The following is a 23,457-nucleotide window of genomic DNA, read 5'->3' on the forward strand; positions in this document are numbered from 1 at the left end:
GTTATTCAATAAATTTTAAAAAAATTATAATAATAGCGATCAAAGTTGTGCAGACACAGAGACATTGAACATGTGGCTCTAATGCAATTCTCACTTTTTGGAATAATTTTGATTATTGATAGACGTGGTTAACTATTGAAAACGTAAAGATATAATAGCCATGGATATTAAGGTGTGGAGGGGAAGGACACCTCAAATTAGTGAAGTGTGGGCTTGCTTTTAAACGAAACTATTATTTGATTTATATTAGTAGTATTGTTATTAATGGGGGTATTAATAGACCTTATATTATTAATATGTTATTGGGCTTTTGTGTATTTGGACTTTTAACATCTATTATGGAAATTATATATGTAGTGTCTTTGACACAATTAAGAGCATACACATCGGTGGGTGCTACTCTAATTTTAATGTAAATGTGTAAGTGGAAATGAATATTTTATTATCCAGGGGTGGTTTACCAATGCGACTGTAGTCAAAAAAAGCCACGGTGCTTTAATTGTTTAATTTGTCTTTTACATATACTTGTGAGTATGCAGTAGGGTATGTGGGACCCAATTTAATCTTTTTTATGGATGACATGGATATTTACAAAATGTAGTAGAGTGTCCTAAATTATTAAAAAATATAAATAATTAAATGGGGTCCATTTAAGATACTGAATTGGGTGACATGGATGTGGATGCTCTAAGGGTATCAAAGAAATCAAAGTTATCTTTTTATCTCTATTTTCTTAGTTTAATTTTTTATGTTTTTCTCTTTTATTGTTGAAACCCTAATTTCATAGTTTTGATAGGAATCTTCCTATCAATTGGTGCTTTCATCATGTACTCAAATTCTCCTATTGATTATTCTTATCATACACCTTCATTCCCATATCACTCCACCATAGACACCACTCCTACCACACCCCCTTTCCATCTTTCCCATGGGAAATTTTTTCACCGTACTACACCCATGTTGTATCTTCATCACCAAGTTTGTACTTGAATCATGACTTTTCACCACATACTCCTTACTCATATCCATGATACACTCCTCCAGTTTCTCCACAACCATACATTTATCATACATCACCTTCAACATTATACTCAACTCATTCACCCATTCCAAATCCAACATATCTAGTGCACAAGAAATCATGTAGATTATTTGTTAAGAAAGACAAACAAAAATGCAGAAAAAGAAGGATGAACAGAAAATGAATTTTTGAACCAAAAACTCCGACGAAATTTCATCAAGACCGTGATTCTGTTTCGTTTTCGTGTTTTACCGCATCAGATGGGTTTTCTCGGGGGAATCAAATGGTTTCGAATGATGATGACAAAGAAACATCACCATTTATGTCATCCATAAATTTCATTAATGAGGATGAGAAAGTTCCATCTGTTGAAGAGAACTCAAATGTTTATAATTATTGATTCTGCTTTGATGGGGAAATATGCAGCTAAATCTTCTATGGGGGACCAGTTGGGTGAGAATTCTTAAAGATGTCATTGGTCGTTATATCTCTTAGGGGACCAGATGGGTGAGAATTCTCGAATAAGTCATTGGTTGTTATATCTCTTAGGGGACCCGTTGAGTCAGAATTCTTAAGGGATCACTAACAGGGTTGGTCAATGTTTTGTTGTTAGTCACTAACAGTTGGCTCGTGCAATTGTAATCATTTCTATGATTAGTGGATAAAGTCCTTTTCTAAGGCAAAATCACATTGGCGGGTGGACATGAATAACTTTTTCTAAGGGGAACCTGGATAAATGAACGTGTCATCTTTCTAGTTATGCATTATGCGATAATGTTTATTTAAAAAATATTTTTCTAAGAAGGGTCAAGTTTTGAAAATCCAATTCAACCCCCCTCATTTCATGTGTTGAATTAAACACTTAACTGTGTAGAGAGATCCAGGTTGAGAAAAATGTTTAGCTGTAAAGAAATGAATTTTGTTCTAAAACATTGAATCTTCACCAAAGTTGTATACGAAGATTATGAGTTTCATGATAAAGGAATCCTTAGTAGCAAGGAACCTTGTTTGTAGAAAGTTAATTCTTTACGAGTATGGGATATTTTCAACAATCAGATTAGTCTACCGTTGACTTTCTCATTATTGCTCAGTAGGAACTCTTTTGTGTAAAGAAGAGTGAAGTGCTCATTTCCTAAGGCCATGTTTGAATGGTTTGGAGTCAATCATAAATAAAATATCTTTTATAAAATTCTCAACAGTGAATCCTTTACTGTGAGAATAGATCTTCAAGATATCAAAGAAATTGACATTATTCAACAAGATTCAGAAGTCAGAATCAGATAAGATGTCGTTCAAGGAAAAGACTGCAAAATCAAAAATAAAATCTAGATACAAGATTTTCTGAACTTTTCTCAAGATCATTGGTTGAATCAGAATGATGTTTACCTAAAATCATAATTCTTTAAGGAAAAGAATCTTAAGGTGCGGAAGTCTACTTTAGATTCTTAGCATGATGCATTTTATGAAGCTTTCTCACATTTAAGTATCCATAATATCTATCTCTCATAATCATTGTATGATATTTCGGAAACTATATAGTTAATCTCATATAATAAATGTATTATCTCCATTCATTTAACATAATGTTTAATCATTCCTGAATTAAACCTTATTGGATAACATTTATTGGAAACAATGATGTTTTAGCATGCTCGAAACGATCCATGATCCTAGTCATCACGAGCTCCTTGTAATTTGTAACTGAATTAATGACTCCTTATTCGGTTATTATTTTCATTATGAATCTCTGTGCAAGATGCCTTCTCGAAACAGAAACGCTCAAATTTCTACCTCTGTTTCTCCCATCTATTTATATCACTTGAGTCACAACCTTGTTATCCAAACCATACTCAACATCTATGTTCTATCTCCCTTCAAAATCATGGCAGAAAGAACCTTTCAAGGCGATGAAAACCCACTCTTTACTATCAATGAACAAAGAATCATTTTCAGAAAATTGAAAGCAAGATGTTAATTTTCTGAAACAAGGACGAACTCAATAGTGGCACAACTATTTTTTTTATGCTCAATGGGAAAATCCTTCCTGACTTGGTGAAGGGATTCTGGATTAATGAATTTGTTCCCTATGAAGGAAATGAGATTAGATCCTCTGTGTGTGGATACCCTGTAAGGATCAACAAGAAAACAATTGCTGATGCAATTGGCTGTCAAGATGTTGGTGCTTCCTCGAATGATTATTTATTCAACTACGAGTTTCATACAAATCTCATTCATAGGTTTCCGCACTCGGTTGAGATTATTCTCAATCCTCATCTTCGATAATCCTTCAACCTACTTTCAAAGTATAGTTTTAGATTCTCCTATAAAACATGCGTCCAAGGGAAACTGATATGGAAGAACTCAATAATGAAAATAAACAACTTATATTATTTCTCTCATGTGACATTCGTGTCAACCTTCCCAAGATCATCTTTGACTATCTAAAAAAAACTATATTTGCTTCAAGAAACCATATATCATTTCTCATTCCATATGGAATAATGATATCTGAAATTCTCATCAAACAAGATTAGTGAACTGGATAAGAAATGAAGGGCATGATGATGTATTGGTAATGAAAATTGTGAAACATTTGGTTATATCGAGTAATCATTGTTAAGATGTTTCTATTCTCATTACTTTGTGTGTAATCACTATATAAATCAATGAAATTCGTTTACTATTTGATTAAGTGTAATTATGTGTGTTTTGTTCTGATAAGAAATCATAACTGATTAATTTCATGAACAATTCAAAACATTTGATACTAAGCTCTAAATGTATCAGCACAACTTCATATGAATTTCATTTGATAATATGTTCTTATCAATGAAAAGAAATATGAACTTGTCAGTCTGTGTGACTAAAGTCAAGGAACATAGATGTTAAACAAATTCAAGACCAATCTCTCTTTTGTTCTCACTTAGTGACGTTCTAAAAGGCGTAAAAAAGATTTGACGCTTTCACATATAATTGATTCTATGTTACTTGAATGCTCTAAGGGCTTCAAGGTACACATATAAGAAACCTTCGTGGTAAAAGAATCAACTTGTGTATTTGATGATAATTTTGACTAGCATAATAAAGGTGGTTAATGTTTTCCCAGATTTGAAGTTTTCTTATGAAGAACCTGAAGAAGAAACTGGTTACTAAAGATGTAATATTTCTGAAAAGATAATGTATCAAGTTCATCTGACGTTCCACGTGTTCAAGAACTGACGCCTCATGAAGATGTGGTTACGCCTGTAAAATTGATGTTTGAAAATTTAATTTTTGAGCAAGAAAAACTCATGTTATAAGAACATTGAGTATTTGAAAAAGGGTAAGATTATCTGAAGATGAAGTGCATCTCTTCATCATAAAGACTACCAAATATTTGTAAGTAATTTCTTTTTAATCTAAAGAGCCTTCTCAATATTTATTGTTGTATAATCAGCCACACTACTCATTTAATTATCCTGCCAAGTTAGTAGTCATTTATATTACTGATTGATGTTTCGATAAACAACTTCATTGGTAAAATTGCTTGCACGCTACATTTAAAATTTATGTTTGGAATTAATTTGGTGTCTTATCATCTGCCTTGAAAATAGTAAAAATTTATTTCTTCATTTATTTCCATGACGTTGAAGCTTCTGGTGTGACATTTTGGTTTTCTTGCTAGTCTGACATTCCCTACAGATTCTTCCTTCTTTAATTTTGAGTTTAGGAATGCCTCTGATAGCTTCTTTAGACACAATCTTCTTCATACCTTTCAATTGTAAATGACCAAGTTTTTGATGCCATAATTTAACTTCATCTTACTTGGACAACATGCAGGTGGAGGTATCATTGATTCCATGAGGTGTCCATAGGTAACGATTATCCTTAGATCTGTCCTTTCATTAGTACTTCATTATCTTTATTGGTGACCAGACATTCAGAATTACTAAAGTTTACCTTAAAACCTTTGTCACATTGTTGACTAATACTTATTAATTTAGCAGTCAGACCTTCTACAAACAAGACTCTATCAAGTTTAGGAGATCCTTCACAAGCTAGTTTTCCAACACCTTTAATTACTCCTTTGACTCCATCTCCAAAAGTAACATAGTTAGTATTGTGAGGTTTAATATCTTCCAATAGGTTCTTCACACATGTCATATGCATAGAGCATCTAATGTCAAAATACCAGTCTTCATTAGATGAGACTTTAAAAAAGGTATGAGCAATGAGATTTTTAACAATATCTCTCACTTTCCATCCCTTTTTAGTTAGTAAAGAATTCACACTGGATTATGATGGATGTTTTGGATATCCATGAAGCATGTGACAAACTTGCTCTGAGTGACCATTTATTCCACATAACTGACATTTCCAAGGTTGTAACTTGAATCTGGTATGAGTTTGATGTGATCTGACTCGATGTTGAGACATCTTGCTCTCATCTTGCATTTTAGCATGGACAAACTTTATCTTAGGGATTTTCTTTTTATTTTTCACGAGTTGACGACTAAACCTAGTTCTAGTATGTCTTCTTCCTCCTCTTTCCTCTTGAAAAATATCATCTAGCACATCAGGTCCATTATTCAACATTCTAACACCCTTGATCACATTATCAAGTTGTGATATTAATGGTGTTACTTTATTTTAGAGTTCAGAGTTATCAACAAGGTATTCTTCCTTCTTAGCCTGAAGCTTAGATATGATCATTCTTTGTTTCACTCCTATTTGATAAACTTCCTTACTTTTGTTGTATAGATCCCTATAAGAGGCAGTTAATTCATTATGAGATATTTCTACACTTTTGAAGTTTTCCTTAGAAATTCTATCTACCTGTTAAGGCATTCATAGTCTTAGCAAATTCTTCCTCACCAGATTCATCATCTGACCGTGAAATATTCAGTACTTCAGGACATTCTATTCTAGTGTGCCAAAATTATTCACATCCATTGCACTGAATTTCTTTACTTGGATCAGACTTCTCTCCGATTTTGAGTTTATTTTGTAACTCATGGTTATTGCTGATGTCAGAAGAGATGTTATAGACATTTGATATTTCCCTTCTTTCTAGTCCCTGTAACATCCTTTTAAATTGACTTTCAAGTAACACAATGGTGTCTGATAATCTTTCCTCATAATCCATAGTACCAGAAAATTATTCTCCCTGGAGCTCACCCAATAAACATAATAGGGTGCCTGCTCTGATGCCAATTGAAATTCTGGCACTTGCAACACAGATGCCAATACATATTTCTCAACACACACAATGTCATGACAAATTTTATAACATCACCTGCTGACACAAAACATATTGTATAGAAAAATAAACTGCAAAAAGATAAACAAGACAATCAATTGTTAAGCCAGTTCGGTGAAACTTCACCTACTATAAGGGCTTCCAAGTCAGGAAGGAAATTCACTGTAATAGTATTAGTTTAAAGCCTAAACAGTCATTGTTTACAACTTATCACCTAATCATTATTTCTATGCAATTTCTACATAGGAACCTCCTATATATGAGAATCTGCTCCCACTTCCCACAATCACCTCATTGATTAAAGACACCTACAATTCCAACAATTGTACTAAAAATCAATCACAATCCTAGTGACTAGAATAACCAAAACAAAAAGATTACACTTTCAAATAAACAATACTTGGTCTTGCTTAAAAGCTCCAACCAAGGACAATACTCAACTGTTTTGCTTAAAAGCTTCAAAAGTGAGAACAACTAGTCTACCTCAACGTATCAGAAGATACATGAGTGACATACATACAAAAACACACGAAGGACTCGAACTCCTCTCAAAACCTAAACCCTTATTATACTCATATTTTTCTTCTTGTGAATGCTTGCTATACTAGGTTTAACAAGTATCTTTTTATAAACTCTTGTAGTATGGGCTTGGACACTTGAATCAAATACAATCTTCTCTTTTTTCAATTAGGGGTAAGATCTTCACAAAAAATAGGAACAAATCAAATCAAATCAAGTCATATCTTGGCTTCCTAAAAAAGTCTCCAAGATCCTTTTTACGAAACTCAATTAAATATGCATTTGTCCTAAAAACTTCTTGATTGGCTGCGCCTGTATAAGTGCCTAAATCTTCCAAAACCTCATATTTTTGCAATCAAATCTCCAAGGATTAAAATCCAGTATGATCTGTCATGATGTTTTGGTATAACATGTCACAACATCTGGCAGAACATCTTTAAAAACTCATGACAGCAGAATCTGTCATGACAGTTGGTCAAGATGTTACAACATCCTGCTCAACATCAGTTAAGAACCATGTTTTCGCAAAATTAATGCCAACCACAAAATCATGAATCTTATTATTAAATAACAAATGTGTATGATTTATTGTGGGATTGATTTATAAATGACTTATGATGTAAGTTTATTATAAAATGTCAAATTTCTTCCAACTTACTGTAAAATGGTGTAAAATACTATCACGAGGTTAATCTCGAGATTGAAATATGAAACTTTGATTTTATGGAAACACAGAAAATACGCATGCATGGTTAATCCAGATATTGAAATTCAAACCAGTTTTTGATAAAAATGGAATGCCCCGGTCATGAAATCATTTTTGTTGTAGAATGAACGCTTATGAATTTTGAAATTCAAAACATATGAAGGGTATTTTGAAGTTTTTGTATGGTGTGTGAGTAGTAAACAACATCCTATATTTTCGCAATGTAATTGTTAAATTAATTTTTTTAATAAAAATTTGCTAATTACAATTGTATAAAGTTGACAATTATTTATATTTGTTTTGTCTATAAATAAAGTGACAATAACCATAAAGACACACATAAATACAAATGCGAGGTTCTAAGTTCAAACTTAGACAAAGTGTTTAGTCTAACACTAATGGCAATCACTTAGCTTTCTAAAGTCTTTATTATTGTTCAAATTAAATCATAAAATATATTTACATTCAATAATTTTTTTCTAAAATAAATATTATTTTGTTAGACATTTATTTATATTTATACATTAATTTAAATAAATTATTAATATTTATAAATTAATAATTTTTATTACAAATATATTTAATAAAAATGTTTAATTCAATAACTAAAATTAATATGATATAACGAGTATAATGCACTATTTAGTATAATAACTATATACATAATTATTTTTGTTGGTATAATTAATAATCGCTATTTAAATGTCAATAGATCTTAATAATTGACAAAAGTCAATATTGTTAGCTTGAATGTAAATACTAGAGTTTGAATTATAGTTCTCAAAGTTGCGTATGAGTTTTCAATAATTATTATCAATTCGTTTATCGATTAAGACAATTATTTGAATATTTTTTAATGAAAATAATAGTAACATATTGCAAAATTATGTATTTATAGAGTAATATTTTATTTTTACAAAAAATAAAATATTTTTTTTGACAAATAAAAAGGAAACAAAGAAAGTTACTATGCAAGGAAAATATAAATGATAAATGATAAATGATATGAAGAATACTAGTAAACAACTCTTTAAGATGAGTAGGGTAAATTAATAAATCGTTGAAGCTGAGCCGAGTCGAGTCGGCCGAGTTCGCGCGAAATACGAAAAAACCGGGTGGAAGAATAGGCCAAGCCACACTCGTCTCATTCACTGTCACTCACTCACAGTCTCGAATTCAATTGTGGTCTGTGTTCCTTCCATATTTCCATTCCAACCCCATCCATCTTTTCATAATCCCAAATTACCCTTCTTTCTCACTCTCTCTCATTCTTAGGTTATCGTCTTCTCCTTACACTCGTTCAATTTCATTCCCCCCGTTAAATTTATCAATTCGATTTTTCCTCTGCATACTCAAACCTTCCTCTTTCATTCTCACCACCGTCCACAATTTCACTGGTAATTTTTGTGAGCTTTTTAATTTTTAATTTTTTTTGGTTTTAGGGTTTCAATATTCTACGGTAAACGTGATTTCATGATAATTCATGAATTTTTTATTATATTTTTTCCAGTTCTCGGGTTAGATGTTCGTGGTGGATTACATGCAGAGAAAATATTTAAATGTGAGTTTTGTTATTTTTCCATTGTTTTTCTTCGAATTGTTTGGATTTAATTTATTATTTGTTGTTATTTTAGTATTTTTTATTTGGGAGGGGTGGAGAACCGTTATAGTACTGATATGGTAGTGTGAGTTTAGCAATATATCTGTTTCTTATGGTGATTGAATGTTTTAAATATTTGAATTTAATGGTGAAGTTGAGAGGAGGAACAAAGTCCTAATGACAAGGGTTTTCTATGAGGGATGGATGGATCATGAATGTATACTGTAAATTGGATTTTTACACTACACTCTTAGTCAAAGTGGGTTTTAGACTCAGCATTGTGTGATTTTGTCGATATGAGCTGCATTGTACTTTTATTAAGATTAAAATTGTGTGTTAGAGAGGCTGATTAGTTTGGTCAACTTTCTAACTCATCCTTTGGAAATTACCTTGTAAGTTGAGGATTGTCCTCATTTATAAACTTATGTTCAAGCCACTTTTCATCCAATTCGAGATTGCATAGTGACTTGATAGCAGAAACCTGAAGACGAGTGGTCCAACGATTCTTTGATATACTCTGATATCATCTTAGAATTTTAGGTTGAGCCTAACTCAACCTTACAAAGCCAACCTGCCCAAATTTTTATAGACACTGCACAAACCATATTTCTAGGCAATGCGGGATTAAATTCACCGCTTCACACCCAACACAATGAAGGTGTTGGAGACTGTAGTGAAGGCAATCTGCTGCAATTAGATAGGTCAGGACGGACTGCAAAGGCGGAATTTCAAACACACCGCCTCACGCTCAGGCCCCAGTGAGCCTGAAGTGTAGATGATGCGGGAAGCTCAACAACATATCTAGGATAGGCTCTGATAACATTGTAGAAGATATTTCTCATATATTTTAATGTTGTAATTACAATTAAATAGTTAATCCGTTTATATAGTAAATTCTAGACCTAATGAGCCACAAACTACAAAATAAAGTAACCACAAAAATGACTATTCACAGTCTAATATTTACAATAGGCATTATCATAGACTTTGATCATTATGGCCACAGAAAATTTTCCTATAAGCAGTTCTTATTCTTATTATGTGGAATAGAGGTAATAATGGAATGGAAACTGTTTGCCAAACGTGATCTCTTTTGTTATTCCTTATCCTTGGCTTCTATGGTAAATTGGTTTTCTTCAAAAATTGAATTGTTGAATTCTTTTAAAGGAATGAATTTTACTAAATGAAATTGCCTATATTTTTGAGAGAATTGGATTCAGAGGCATGGACTCGGAGAATCATCTTAAAATTGAATCTCTTTTCTTTTGGTGCTTGTTAGGTTGCTTACAGATGAAAGTTGTTCAGTAACAGTGAACAGTCTGGTATTTTGCTTCATACTTGTGTAGTGTTCTGCTCAGTAATATTCCACCTTATATGCTAATGGCTTCTGAACAAAGAAGAAAGCGATTAAATGGTTCAAGCTTGGTTGGTTATGGTTCTCTAGAGCAATGTAGGACTAAAAGAAAGAATTTTGGACCACCAGTGCAAAGTGATTTAACCATGAAATCTCACATTTCTGTTGAATGGGATGCTAATCACCAAAGGGTTGTTGCCAAGCGGGAACAAATTGGCATCAGTTGGAGACAAATGAAACCATTTGCCAGATTTGATCACAATGGACATGAAGTCTTGGCTGATGTGCTTGCCATACCTGAAGAGGTTTTTGACCTGGATAGTTTAAGTGGAGTGCTTTCAAGTGAGGTAACAATTTGCCGTGTTATTTTCAATTATTTGCCGATGTAAGAATATATATATATATATATATATATATATATATATATATATATATATATATATATATATATATATATATATATATATATATATATATATATATATATATATTTTGTTTTATAATTTATAGAGTATTCCTAAATTGCCTTTTGTATAACTTTTTGGCAGGTTTGGAACACACACCTTTTGGACAATGAGAGAGATTTTCTCAAGCAGTTTCTTCCTGGTGACTTAGAGCCACATCAAGTTGTCCAAGAATTACTTTCTGGAGATGACTTTCACTTTGGAAACCCTTTCTTGAAATGGCAAGATGTCTTTCTTTATATTTTCTCTGTATAGACATTGTTCTTCTGTATTTTGCACGTGTGGTTGATCTCTGTGCATGCATAAATATATGCTATATGTGATTATTTCTTCACTTGCATGACTGATGAGGACTGTTATTCATTGATGCAATGTGATAACAGAATTTAAAACATTTTTGTGTTGACTTAACCAAATTTGGCAACTGCATATTTGGTTAGAGGTCCCGTCTATTGGATTTTGTGAAATTTGATCTAAGTTTAGTCACATAGTTACTTTAATATACTTTAGCCACATACATTTTGAGAAGTTTGTTGGATTAGTGATGTCAAGTGCCAACCTAGTTGGGATGGCTAACCTTCTCTGACATTGCTTGCTTTTGCTTGAAAAATGTACTTTAATATATTTATAGTTTTGTTGTATTTCCCAAATTTTGTAAATTTAGGGGACTCAATTTGATTGTATTTACTTTTTATTTCTTCATAGGTTTATAGTTTATATTTGGGTTAAATATGTTATTGGTTCTAGTAAATAAGCGAATTATTATTTTGGTCCCTCTATTTTTTTTGTTTTTAATATTTATCATTCTAAAAATGTGAAATCACTGTTTTTATTTGGGTATGTGACATCTATTAACTAATACATTTTTATGGTTCTGATTGTTATGTGCCATCTGTTAAGCTAATGCGTTTTTATGGAAAGTCACCTGGTCATCTTTTAGGTGACGCCTAATAATGTCCATCGTGTCTTGTTAGCATGTGACTCCCCATAAGTTTTTCCTTGAGCCCTAAGATGAAGGTTAGGGAGTTAAAAACAATATTTTAGATTTTAGAAGGATGAAAACTAAAGGAAAAACTCAACTGAGACTAAAACCAAAATTTGCCTATTTTACAAGAACCACCAACATTAATTTTTACTAATTTCAGCTTTTTAAGCGTGAAAATCAAAGGAAGTGTTTTACGAGGACTTAAACCAAAATTCTCTCATTTTATATGGATTACAAGCGTAGTTAACCTTTTATGCTTTTTGGTTTTTATTTATTTGATGATAGTTTCTTTTGAGTTGTACGTCAACAATGTTGTTGTGCATGGTTCCAGCTCTAACGTTAATTAATAGAATTGTTGGAGTTCACAAATTTAGGTATCCAAATTGACTTAATTCGCTTATATAATTGTTTTTTTATGTAAACTCGGGTAGAGTCGTAGATTTTACATAGAATGAGTCTACTACATAATGGTTATTTTCCTCAGACATGCCTAAAATCAGTGGCTCTGTCCTGTTAGATTAACCTAAAATGCTTCAGTAATAATACTGTATGTTCTGGTTCCTTTCCGTCTTTATTGTATTCTCAATATTCAATTAAATTGTTCATTTCCGTTGATTTTCTGTTTCTATCAATTTCTCGATTCTCTTCAGTGCGTTCCTAACATTAGTCATATTTCAATTGTATAAAATGCCTGTAATTCCAATAAATTATTAAGACATGAATATAACTTTCCTTTAGTTTTGTGGGTCATTCATTAAAATATTCATCTTTTTAGATTTTAGAGCCACAATTGAACGGTAATATGCATTTGCAGGGGTGCTTCACTTTGTTCAGGTGAGCTTCATCCAGATATGATTGTTTACCAGGAGCAACATCTAAAGTCTGATAAGAGAGCATACTTCTCGCAATTACAGAATTATCATAAGGAGTAAGTCATGCACAGTTATTTTACTGTAGATTCCGATCTTGTTTCTTTTGGTATGGTACTTAGTAAAAATGTTGTCATTTTGTATTTTGCAGTATGATTGGATTTCTTATAAAGCTGAAGGAGAGGTGGGAGAGCTGCAAAGATCCAGAAAAGGAAATTCTACCAAATACTCTGAGGTTTGACATCTGGATGATTGTTTATAAATTGCATTTTGCATACACCACACTCTTTCACCGAGAATTAACAAGTAATAACAGGTGTATTCCATAATGTTATGACAAGGACATGTGCTTTACCTGTGCTTTCAATACTTGCGAAGATTGTAATCCATGATTGATAGAAATAATATTGGGTGCCGTATTCTTTCAAATTCCAGATGATAAAAATCTGAAAATCTATTCAAGATGTATCTATTGAAATAGAAACGACTATAGTTTGTTGTTTAGCTGATGCATATACTGGTAGATAAAATCTAAGTGTGTGTAATGTGCATTTACCTATTTGATATTCGTCGATTAATCATTTTTAATGATAAGCATTTTTCTTTGTGCAGGTCAAAGAATGATATAGAGAAAAGAAAACTGTCAAACTTAAATGAATTTAGAGATGATGATCATGATGAGAATATTACAGTGGCATCTGATTCATATTCCTGGGGCGCAGAGGAGAAAGCATACGGTGACAGCCAAATTTCCTCAAAGGGACAGGGCGATGAACTTCAAAGAAGGTAACTATCACAACTGCACTTGATTTTGGTGGCTTTTGTAAAAGACTGCTTCAGATATTTGCTTGTTCTGCTACGGTGCCTCCAAGATCTTGAATTTGACTACTATTGTCAATCAAAAATATTTTTTAATTACTAAATGAGTGTCTCTGATGAGTAGGCAGATGTCAAATGTACTATGGAGCGAAGTATATAACTAATTTCCAAGGTCATTTGATCGAAATTGATGGAAATTTGGTATTTTATTAAAAAATTCTTGGAAATATTCACCCAAGTACTAAACAGAATAGAATACACAGTAGCTTTGAGGGTCTGCACGCCTCTCTGCCCAAAGACCCAATATCCCCATAAACGCTTAGGTAGCTCTCCCTCAATCTGTCATAGCAATAGGCAATATGCCTTATTTCTTCTGAGTTCTTACTATGTCTTCTACTTGTTGAATAGCTGGCCTAGCCGTAGTCTTCCTCTTCCATTGGTTTATATGTATATCAGTCTTTACTGTTTCAATGCTTAAATAACTGTGTATAGAATGATGTTTGACAGGGTGCTTGACAAAGACTTCAATAAAGGTAATCCAAGAAATATGATGGCTTCTTCAGATTTTATGCTTAATGTGGGAGGAAAACTCAATAAAGGAGGCAAACTACCGAAGGAGAACATTCATGCCAGTGATGGTGACAAATATATGTCATATATCAAGGTTAGACACCCCCTCTCGAATCTCTGAAACAATACTGAATTGGTAGGGGGTAAACATCTCTCTGGCTCTCTGGGTTAGTTATAATGGTACTGTAATTAGAGGGACATTAAAGTTGGTTGTCTGTTATGTCAAATAATTATCGTTGCTACTCTTAGGTTTTTAAACTTCAACTAACATTTGAAAAGTGAACAGGGTTTTTTAAAACGGATTTATTCTTTTAATTCACCTTATTTGGTAGGTTTGTTAATTTGATTTTTTTTTTTTTTAATTTTAAAAACTTGATATCCGGCCTTGAGAAAATTGATTTATGTTAATTCTGTTTAACACAGTTCTAATATAGAATATAAAAAAGTATTATTTGCGCGGTTTTCCTTTTTTTATGATGAGACAACAAAGTAAACTTTTGTATTTTTTACGGCTCACTTATTAGCATCTCTAAGGCATTTGCTGTTTATTTCCTATGTTTCAGATTAGCAAGAAGCAGCACGAACTTGTTAAGGGTTTGAAACTATCATGTAAAAGTATCCCGGCTAGCTCTCTTAACTGTGTTTTGGGTGACCTTGATAACTTTAATGCACAACCGTACAATTTATTTATCAAAGAAGAACAGAAGAACTTGCATGAGCATTGGTTAGTGCTATGCTGAGGGCTACCTTTGTCAAATTGTTATAGCAGGGTACAACACATTTGAAATTTGTTTATCACTGTTGCTTAATAGAAGATATTTTATTTCTATAGGTTGCAGTTGGTGAAGAAACACCTCCCTGCATCATATGCAAACTGGACAGAGAGACTGATAGAGAAACGTGCAATGAAAAATTCTTTGTTGCTTGAGATGAAAAAGAAGCCAAACGTACTGGTAGAGGTTTGTAATAATGTTTCCTTTCCTGAAGATCGATTATAGTTTCCTAGCAGTAGTGAGCTAGCATACCTGTATCAGTATATCTGTTTCTTGAATTCTTAATGGTTTATGCTAAAATCTTTTCCATACAGGATGAGGATATTTTGACCATAGGAGTCCAGGCCCAGGACAAGGAGGATGGTGATGTTAATAAGCAGTCTAGCTTGGAAGATGAAGAAGATTCTATTGTCAGTATTCCAGAAAACCCATCCCTCCATAATTCTTATCACAGCGGCGATGACGAGCTCCCCCATTTGCATATAGATTTGAAAAAAGATATTTTATCAAAAGGAGATGATGCTTTACACAATATAACTGGCCTTTCAAGTATTATGAATTGTCAGGATGATCCCGTTGATGAAGGAGCTTCTTTCTCATCTGACGAGGATTCTATTGCTAGATTCCAAGAGAACCCGTCTCTCCATAATTCTTATCACAGCTGTGACAAGGAGCTCCGTCGCTTGCATATAGATTTGGAACGAAGTATTTTATCAAAAGGAGATGATGCTTCACATGACAAAGCCGGGCATTCAATTATTACACACGTTCAGGAAGATCCCATTAGTGAAAAAGTTCCTTTCTCATATAATGAAGATTCTATTTCTAGATACCCAGAGAATCTGTCCGTCAATAAATCTTATCGTGGTAGGGATGAGGAGCTCCACAGCTTGCATATAGATTTGGAAAAAAATGTTTTATCAAAAGGAGATGATGCTTCACAGATCAAAACTGAACATTCCAGGATTATGAACTCTCAGGATGATCCCATGGGCGAAGGAGCTCCTTTCTCGTATAATGAAGATTATGTTGCTAGATTCCCAGAGAATTTGTCTGTCAGTAAATCTTATCATAGTGGTGACGAGGAGCTCCACCGCTTGCATATAGATTTGGAAAAAAATATATTATCCAAAGTAGATGTTTCACTGAACAAAACTGAGCATTCAAGGATTATGAATTCTCGGGATGATTCCATTGGTCAAGGATCGTCTAATGGTCATGCCTGGCAAGCAGTTGAAATGCCTCATTCTTACTATGATTTAGCTGCGACCCACAACTACTCAGCTGGTGGGTTATCTCTGGTAAATTCACAAATTAACCAAGATAAACAAATTCAAATGATTGGTCCAGAATCTAATTTTCATCAAGACGACACTGGTAATGAGTTGTTACACAGGCAGCCAGCTGATGGTTCCTTCAGTTCTTACCAAAGCCCGGATCAAGTTGGCTTGATTCAGTCTCTCATCAAGGATAAAGGGGTTAACTCCTATCATCATGAACAAAAAAGAGCTGGGTTAATTTTCCAGGCTTCAAATGAGGTTCCGATGGTTGATGGCCAATTTTCTAGTCATTTTAAGGAGTCATTGCAAACATCTCTGACATTGGATCAAGGTCAGAGGCAAGCTGGTAACTTTTATGTGCCAGAAAACGTATCAGGTAATATTTATTCTGATGCAGGAAGATACTCAATCCCCCGGCAAGATCCGTTATCTGCAGGAAATATTACTGATTGGGATGTTAGTGGCCCTCGCATGGTGGCACCTTCTCAGCCTCATGTAAATACTGGAGATTTCATTGGTCAGCCCTGGTTTTCTTCAGACCATCAAGTTCAGGGTGGCTGGAACGGATCTGGCAATGGGAGTCTACCTAGTCAGAGTCTTGGCACTGGAGGGAACTCCGATCAAAGCTTATTTAATCTTCTATCTCAGCGTAACCAATTACATTCGGGTAGCCCTTATGACCCAATCAGACACACTGACCAGTTCCTTTCGCCCAGAACTTATGGAGTAGTAGATGCAAGTACACATAGAATCAATCCTGTTGTACCACCATCTTCTCATCCACTAGATTATTTGAGTGGACGTGATGCACCTGGGGCATTGGTGCCTGATGATATGACATGGATGAGCTTGCCTCCTCAGAATCACGCTCTAAATGATCAAGTGGCAAAAGCATACTTGAGGTCATGGAACCGGTAAAATATGTTTTACCTAATTTAGCATAGTTAGTTTTTGTGACTGGAGCAAGATCCACCGAAGGGTTACATATCCTGAGATGAGATAGGTTTCTGTAAATAACTATACCATGATCACAAGTTAGCACCATGTACATATCTAGATGTTAGATGTGCTGGAAAGAGAAAGCAGAGGCAAGTTAAGTAAGCTTAAAATTTCAGGCTGATAGGGAAGTTAGATATTTCATTCTTAATTTTGAATTATTTTTTAATGTTTCTAGAGAGATTCTTTAATAATCTTGAAAGGTATCAAATGCTGAAAGCAGATGCCTCTTTTTGAGCTATATTTTTGTTCTTTATCAGGTATGAACATATTCTAATTTTTTTGGTAACCTTTTCAGAACAGTTATCTCTTTATGAGCTTTTATTTATTAATTGTATTATACTATAACCTCTATCTGTCTTTTGATATTCTGCCGCAATGCGTTATATACAAGCCAATAAATATAATGGCTCATAAGAAGTATGTAAAGCTTTACCAGGGAAGATATTTGAATTATTGCATTCCACCTTCACTAGCTGGAATGGGGCCATTTGTCTTGTTGGTTTCTTCACAACCACATATCATATGAAAGATAATGAATATGAAAATACATTTTCAATTTTGTTCCAAAAATATTAGTTTGGGTAAATCAGGCACTAAAGGCTTTAGCAATTTACTCCTCTCAAATTTGTAAAATAGTAATTTAGTTTTGAATATTAGCGATTTTATTATATTTTCATGGGTTTACTTCATATTTTCCGAAACTATATATTGTCTTAATGTAGTAACAATTTTCAAAAATAATTAGAAGGTCTATTATTAATTTTCATAGTTTTTTTTTTTGCTGAGTTATTCAGAAACTGATATGGTCAAATTTCATCCCAGATGTTTTTCTGTTCATCCATCAGGAGATTCAGGACCACAATATAGGGGCCGTTTGTTTTGGCTTTTTTTAAAAATGATTTTTATAGTGTTATCAAATCTTGCGAAATTTTTTTTTATAAAGAAACTTTTTATAAAAGCTTCAAATGAAAAATCTGTTTGAATAGTTATTCTTAAAATGTGATTTTAGATATTTCATTTATTTATGGAGAAAAAAATTGGATATCAAAATTTCAAAAAATCACTTAATTTTGAAGCTATTTCAAATAGATTTTCGTAAAAATCATTTTTGAAATACTACTTTTTGAAAAAATTATGATTTTGACTAAGTTTTGGTCTTCAATTATGTATGTTTATGTTATAGGATGTCAAATTAAGTGTTTCATTTAAAAAAAAACAAATATAAAAAAACTTATAATATTTTAAAAAACGATATTAAAAAATCTATTTTCAAAAATACAAAAAAAAATCCATTTTTTTAAAGGTGAAACAAACTGGCCCATATACACACATTACAAGCCATCATACAAACCTAGAGATCTTAGGAATTCCAGCAATTAAACGCACTTATAATCAAGCTAAAACTCTTCAATAGGTAACAACAACGACAGACAACACCATACAAATAAAAATAATATCTCAATAATTTCAATAACATCTTCCCCTAAAGTTGACTTAACACCTTCCCCTAAAATCGGAGTGCCAAGATCTCGAATGATCAACTTATTCCATCGATTAACGCATCCCGAACAAAGTGAGAATCAACTTCAATAGTTTTGTTCGATCATGAAATACAAGATTGAGGTATATGCAACATTGATATAATTGCATCCTTTTTGAATGACTAACCACCAAATCATCTTCTGCAGAAGAACAACAAGTACTATTTTAACTCACATGCAGAGTTGTCAAAATAGACTACCCGGTCCTAAACGGGCCGGCCCTCGCAGGCCTTGGACTTTTTAGGGTTAAAAAAAAAGGTCCTATGTAAAATGGGCTCGAGATTTACTACCCGAGCCCGACCTTAGATGGGCTTCGGACTACCCGGTCCTAAATAGACTTTTTTATTTAAAAAAAATTAAAATAAAAACTCCATAATATTTATTATAAATAAAATTAAAAACTATGTTATTTTAAATATAATACATTTTTAAGTACTATATTATCACTTATAAATACTATAATGTGTTTCTAAATATAATATATGTCTAAATTGTATAAAATAATACTTGATATTTATTATAAGAGAAAAACTAATATAATACGATGAAAAAATGTTTATTATATTAATGTATAATATTTAAAAGAGAAAGATTGAATAGAATAGAGATAAAATTAATGAAGTGAGAAAAATCAATATGTAATTTTGGAGTAAGATAATATAAATATTAATATATTTTTTTTAAATTTATAATTATGCGGGTCTAATGGGCTACCCACGGTCCATATGGGCTAACTCTAATGGGTGGCGGACTTTTCAGGGCTTGGCTAAAAAGGCCCTGAAAAATATGGGCTCTAATTTTAAGGCCCAAGCCCTATGGGTTAGCCCATTTTGACATCTCTACATGCAATCACTGCCATAGAGCGATACTCATCTGCAGAAGAATGAGAGACGATTGGTTGTTTCTTAGTTTTCCAAAATATCAGAGAAAGACTAAATAACACCACCCATCCAGTCAAATAATGTCTCGTAAGGGGACAACTATTCCTGTTCGAGTCACACCATCCCTCCGGGTTAAATTCACTATCTGGCCGAAGAAGAATACCTTGACCCAAATGTTTCTTCAAATATCTATCAATCCTTAAGGTTTCCTCCTATTTCTCTTCATAAGGTTGTTGCATAAACTGAGACAAAATGTCTACAAAATAAGCAAGATATGGTCTAGCCACTGAAAAATAAATAAACTGCTTGGTTAGTCTTTGATATATTTCTGGAGCTTCTAGTGCCGTATCAGAAACAAATGCTATCTTATGGCGTTGTTCATTGGGAAATTTGCTGACTTGGCGCCTAATAAATTTGCTTCCTCAATAATTTTCAATGCATATTTTCAATGACATAGATAAATTCCCTCAGGATTACGAAGTCCCAAAAAATATTTTAAGACTTTTCAATCATTCACATAAAAACATGTACCTAAGTAAGATTTAAAATATTTTAGAGTTGTAATGTCATTCGTTCACTACAATAATTAAGCAATCCACATAAACTAGCACGTTGATCTGTATTTCTTTCCCGTGGAAAGTAAGGAGTGAGTAATCTGAATAGGATCAAACACATTTATATTACTTTAATATTGTGACCAACTTAACAAACCAACAACGAGGAGCTTGTTTTAAACCGTACAACGATCTTTTCAACCTGCAAACCAGATTTAGGTCGGTGTTTTTATTACTTGGAGGAACTTTCATATACTCTTCCTCTTCCAAGTAACCATGGAGAAAGGTGTTGTGCATATCCATTTGATGTACTTCCCAATTTTTAATTGCTGCCACTGCCAAGAAGGTACAAATAATGACCATTTTTGCCTCCATGGCAAATGTCTCATCTTAGTCTATTATCATTATCTGATGGTGTCCAAATACAAAAAGTATTGCTTTCAATCATTCTATGTTCTCATCTGAGTTATGTTTTATTTTTTTTATACTCATTTAATTCCGAGTGCTTTATTCTCGGGCGACATTTTCTCCAAAATCCATGTCTCATTGTCTTTCAAGGCACGTATCTCGTTGCACATTTCATCAAAGAAACAAAAATTCTTTACTGCCTCTTTAAAATTCTTAAGTTCTTTCTCTATTATCACAAATGCAACAAAATTTCGATGTCTAACAAAAAATTGTTTACAAGATACAAATGTAAGTAATAAGGTAAGGGGTACATGAAACATGTTGTTGCACATATGAACTTTTTGAGGACTTTACTTTTTGAATTGCACACTTTATTTATTTTCTTATTAAATTGTCTATCAACAAATGCCACAAAATTCAGAAATATAGTATCAATCTTAGTTATATTGCATAACAAATAAACTTAAACGACACACGGATAATTATTAACAATTGTCAAGTAATATTGCACCTCATACGGCGAACGAGTTCAATAAAATTCCCATAAGTCATAATGAACTAATTCGAACAAACTCCATGCATTATTCTCACTTAATGAAAAACCATCCCTATGCTTTTTGGCACGAGAACAAACATCACATAGTCTATTATTCTTGCTTCTGCTAAACTGATTTACATTAGGAATGAACTTTAATATTTTTCTGATGAATGACCCAAACGTTTATGCCAAAATTCATTGTCGAATCCCTTTCCACCATCCAAAATCACACATACCTCATTTATAGCAGTCACATCTTTCCCATTCGACAAGCCCACCGGTGTGTTTGTAATTTTTTTTACATTAATCATACACGAAAAATTTCCTGCCACATGGCGTGAGACTCCCGTGTCAATAATCCAAGAAATGCCATTCTTTGTCTATAGGAAATCACTGATTCTGAAAATATTCAAAACATCAAGAATTTGTTGTCAATGTCTGGTGTACTTGTCGTTTCACTTCAGTGGGGTGGTGCACATTACTGTCCACCATTACCACCGCTTCTACCGCTATTTGTTGTGGCTTTGTTGGCGTGCACAAGTTCGCTGGAGGTGCCCCTGCCATGCCCTATAGAATGACCCAATCTACATCCACCACGAGGACGGTCCTCCCACCACAAGGGAATCCATGAAGCTGAAAACACGAGTGTTCATCGTGTCCTTCTCTACCGTTGATCCATATCCAACAATCTTGCACATTCCATACCAAATAAACCAAAGATTGTTGTAAATGTCATCCTTATGTAAGTGCTGGAGTAATGCCTGATGAACATATCACTTCACTTCAGTGGGGTGGTGCACAGTACTGTCCACCATTACCACCGCTTCTACTGCTACTTGTTATGGCTTTGTTGGCGTGCACAAGTTCGCTGGAGGTGCCCCTGCCACGCTCTATAGAATGACCCAATCTACATCCACCACGAGGATGGTCCTCCCACCAATGGGGAATCCATGAAGCTGAAAACACGAGTGTTCATCGTGTCCTTCTCTACCGTTGATCCATATCCAACAATCTTGCACATTCCATACCAAATAAACCAAAGATTATTGTAAATGTCATCCTTATATAAGTGTGACTCTGAGTCATGTCCAAATATTATTCTCATTCATATTTGTATAATTTCACTTCTCTCAATCATTAACTTAAGCTTTGGAGTCCTAATTTTGGAGGTACCCGTCTTTGATCACCAGAGACCTCAATCACCATGCAAATTTTTTCACAATGGTCATTTTCTATATATATTATATATATTTTGTGTTCTAATACAAAATAATTGAAATCAACCATCTTATCGGCCATATTAGATATTCATCTTGGATGTTAGAGGTGTGCAAAATATCTGGTTTTGATGTCCAAATCCATAACCAAACCTAAACCACTTTTAAATATCCGGATATAATTGAATGGTTATTAACCGGTTTAGTTATTAATAGTTTGGTTATCCATTCATATAATCTGGATATAATTAAATGATCATTAACCGGTTAAATTATTTTGGATTCGGTTATTATCCAAATCCAAATATTTTAATTCTCAAAATATTAATTTTTTTTGAAAAAAAATATTTTCGGAAAAAATAATTTTCAAAACTGGATTTTTAAAAAAAACCGGTTATATAATCATAACCAAATTTATTACCGGTTTTATAACCAGTTTTGATTAAAATATGATTATGATTATAAAAATCCAAACCATTTAAATGATTTTAAAATGATTATGATTTTGTTTTTGAAAATAACCAACCATGCACACCCCTATTGGATGTTCATCAAAAAGTCTATGACAAGTTGACAACATTTTATCACCCACACACCATCCATCAATTGTGTCCAGGTTGTCATTAATTTTTTTATTTATTTTTAAATTGACAACTTTGCAAATAATAATAAAAGACAAAAAAAAAAAAAAAATAGACATTACTATTGCAATACTCTCATTTTAAAGTAGTGTATTATCATAAATTTTAAATATATATTTTTTATTACCTTTTTAAACAAAAATCATTAAATTTTTTTATCTGGGGACATAAACCTAGCTAAAGAGGATCACAAAATACTTCTTTTGTTTGTTTGTAGACCCACAACTTTTTAAACGTCCTAGTCTTTATAATTTATTGTATTTTGTTTCCATCATAGTTATTTTATTAAATTAACTATATTTGTAATTTATATAAAACTTTAACATTTTATTTAAACTTTTTATTTTATTTAAACTTTGTAAAAAGTTTCTTCATACTTTTTTTTATTAAAAAGATAAAGTTTCTTCACACTTAATCTTTACATAATCACATTATTTTGCAAAGAGACTTGCTAAAACAAAATAAGCTTAATTATTATT

At 32.8% G+C, this 23,457-nt stretch overlaps 1 protein-coding gene across 2 annotated transcripts; it reads left to right on the forward strand.

Moving 5' to 3' along the window:
• The first annotated feature begins 8,523 nt into the window (after positions 1–8,523).
• On the forward strand, positions 8,524–18,104 carry LOC131609849 (uncharacterized). 2 transcript variants are annotated; one of them, XM_058881660.1, is made up of 11 exons: positions 8,524–8,882; positions 8,996–9,046; positions 10,365–10,786; positions 10,988–11,124; positions 12,703–12,816; positions 12,909–12,992; positions 13,370–13,543; positions 14,069–14,240; positions 14,710–14,870; positions 14,979–15,105; positions 15,234–18,104. In XM_058881660.1, the coding sequence occupies exons 3-11, from the start codon at positions 10,460–10,462 to the stop codon at positions 17,115–17,117; spliced, it is 3,180 nt and encodes a 1,059-aa protein (XP_058737643.1). In that variant the 5' UTR covers positions 8,524–8,882; positions 8,996–9,046; positions 10,365–10,459; the 3' UTR covers positions 17,118–18,104. The 2 variants fall into 2 exon arrangements, with proteins under 2 accessions (XP_058737643.1, XP_058737644.1); XM_058881661.1 differs by having other exon boundaries at positions 8,525–8,882; positions 14,084–14,240; positions 15,234–18,101.
• Positions 18,105–23,457: the final 5,353 nt, after the last annotated feature.

The sequence above is a fragment of the Vicia villosa genome, linkage group LG6, assembly GCF_029867415.1.
Source record: "Vicia villosa cultivar HV-30 ecotype Madison, WI linkage group LG6, Vvil1.0, whole genome shotgun sequence".
NCBI classification, from domain to species: Eukaryota; Viridiplantae; Streptophyta; class Magnoliopsida; order Fabales; family Fabaceae; genus Vicia; species Vicia villosa.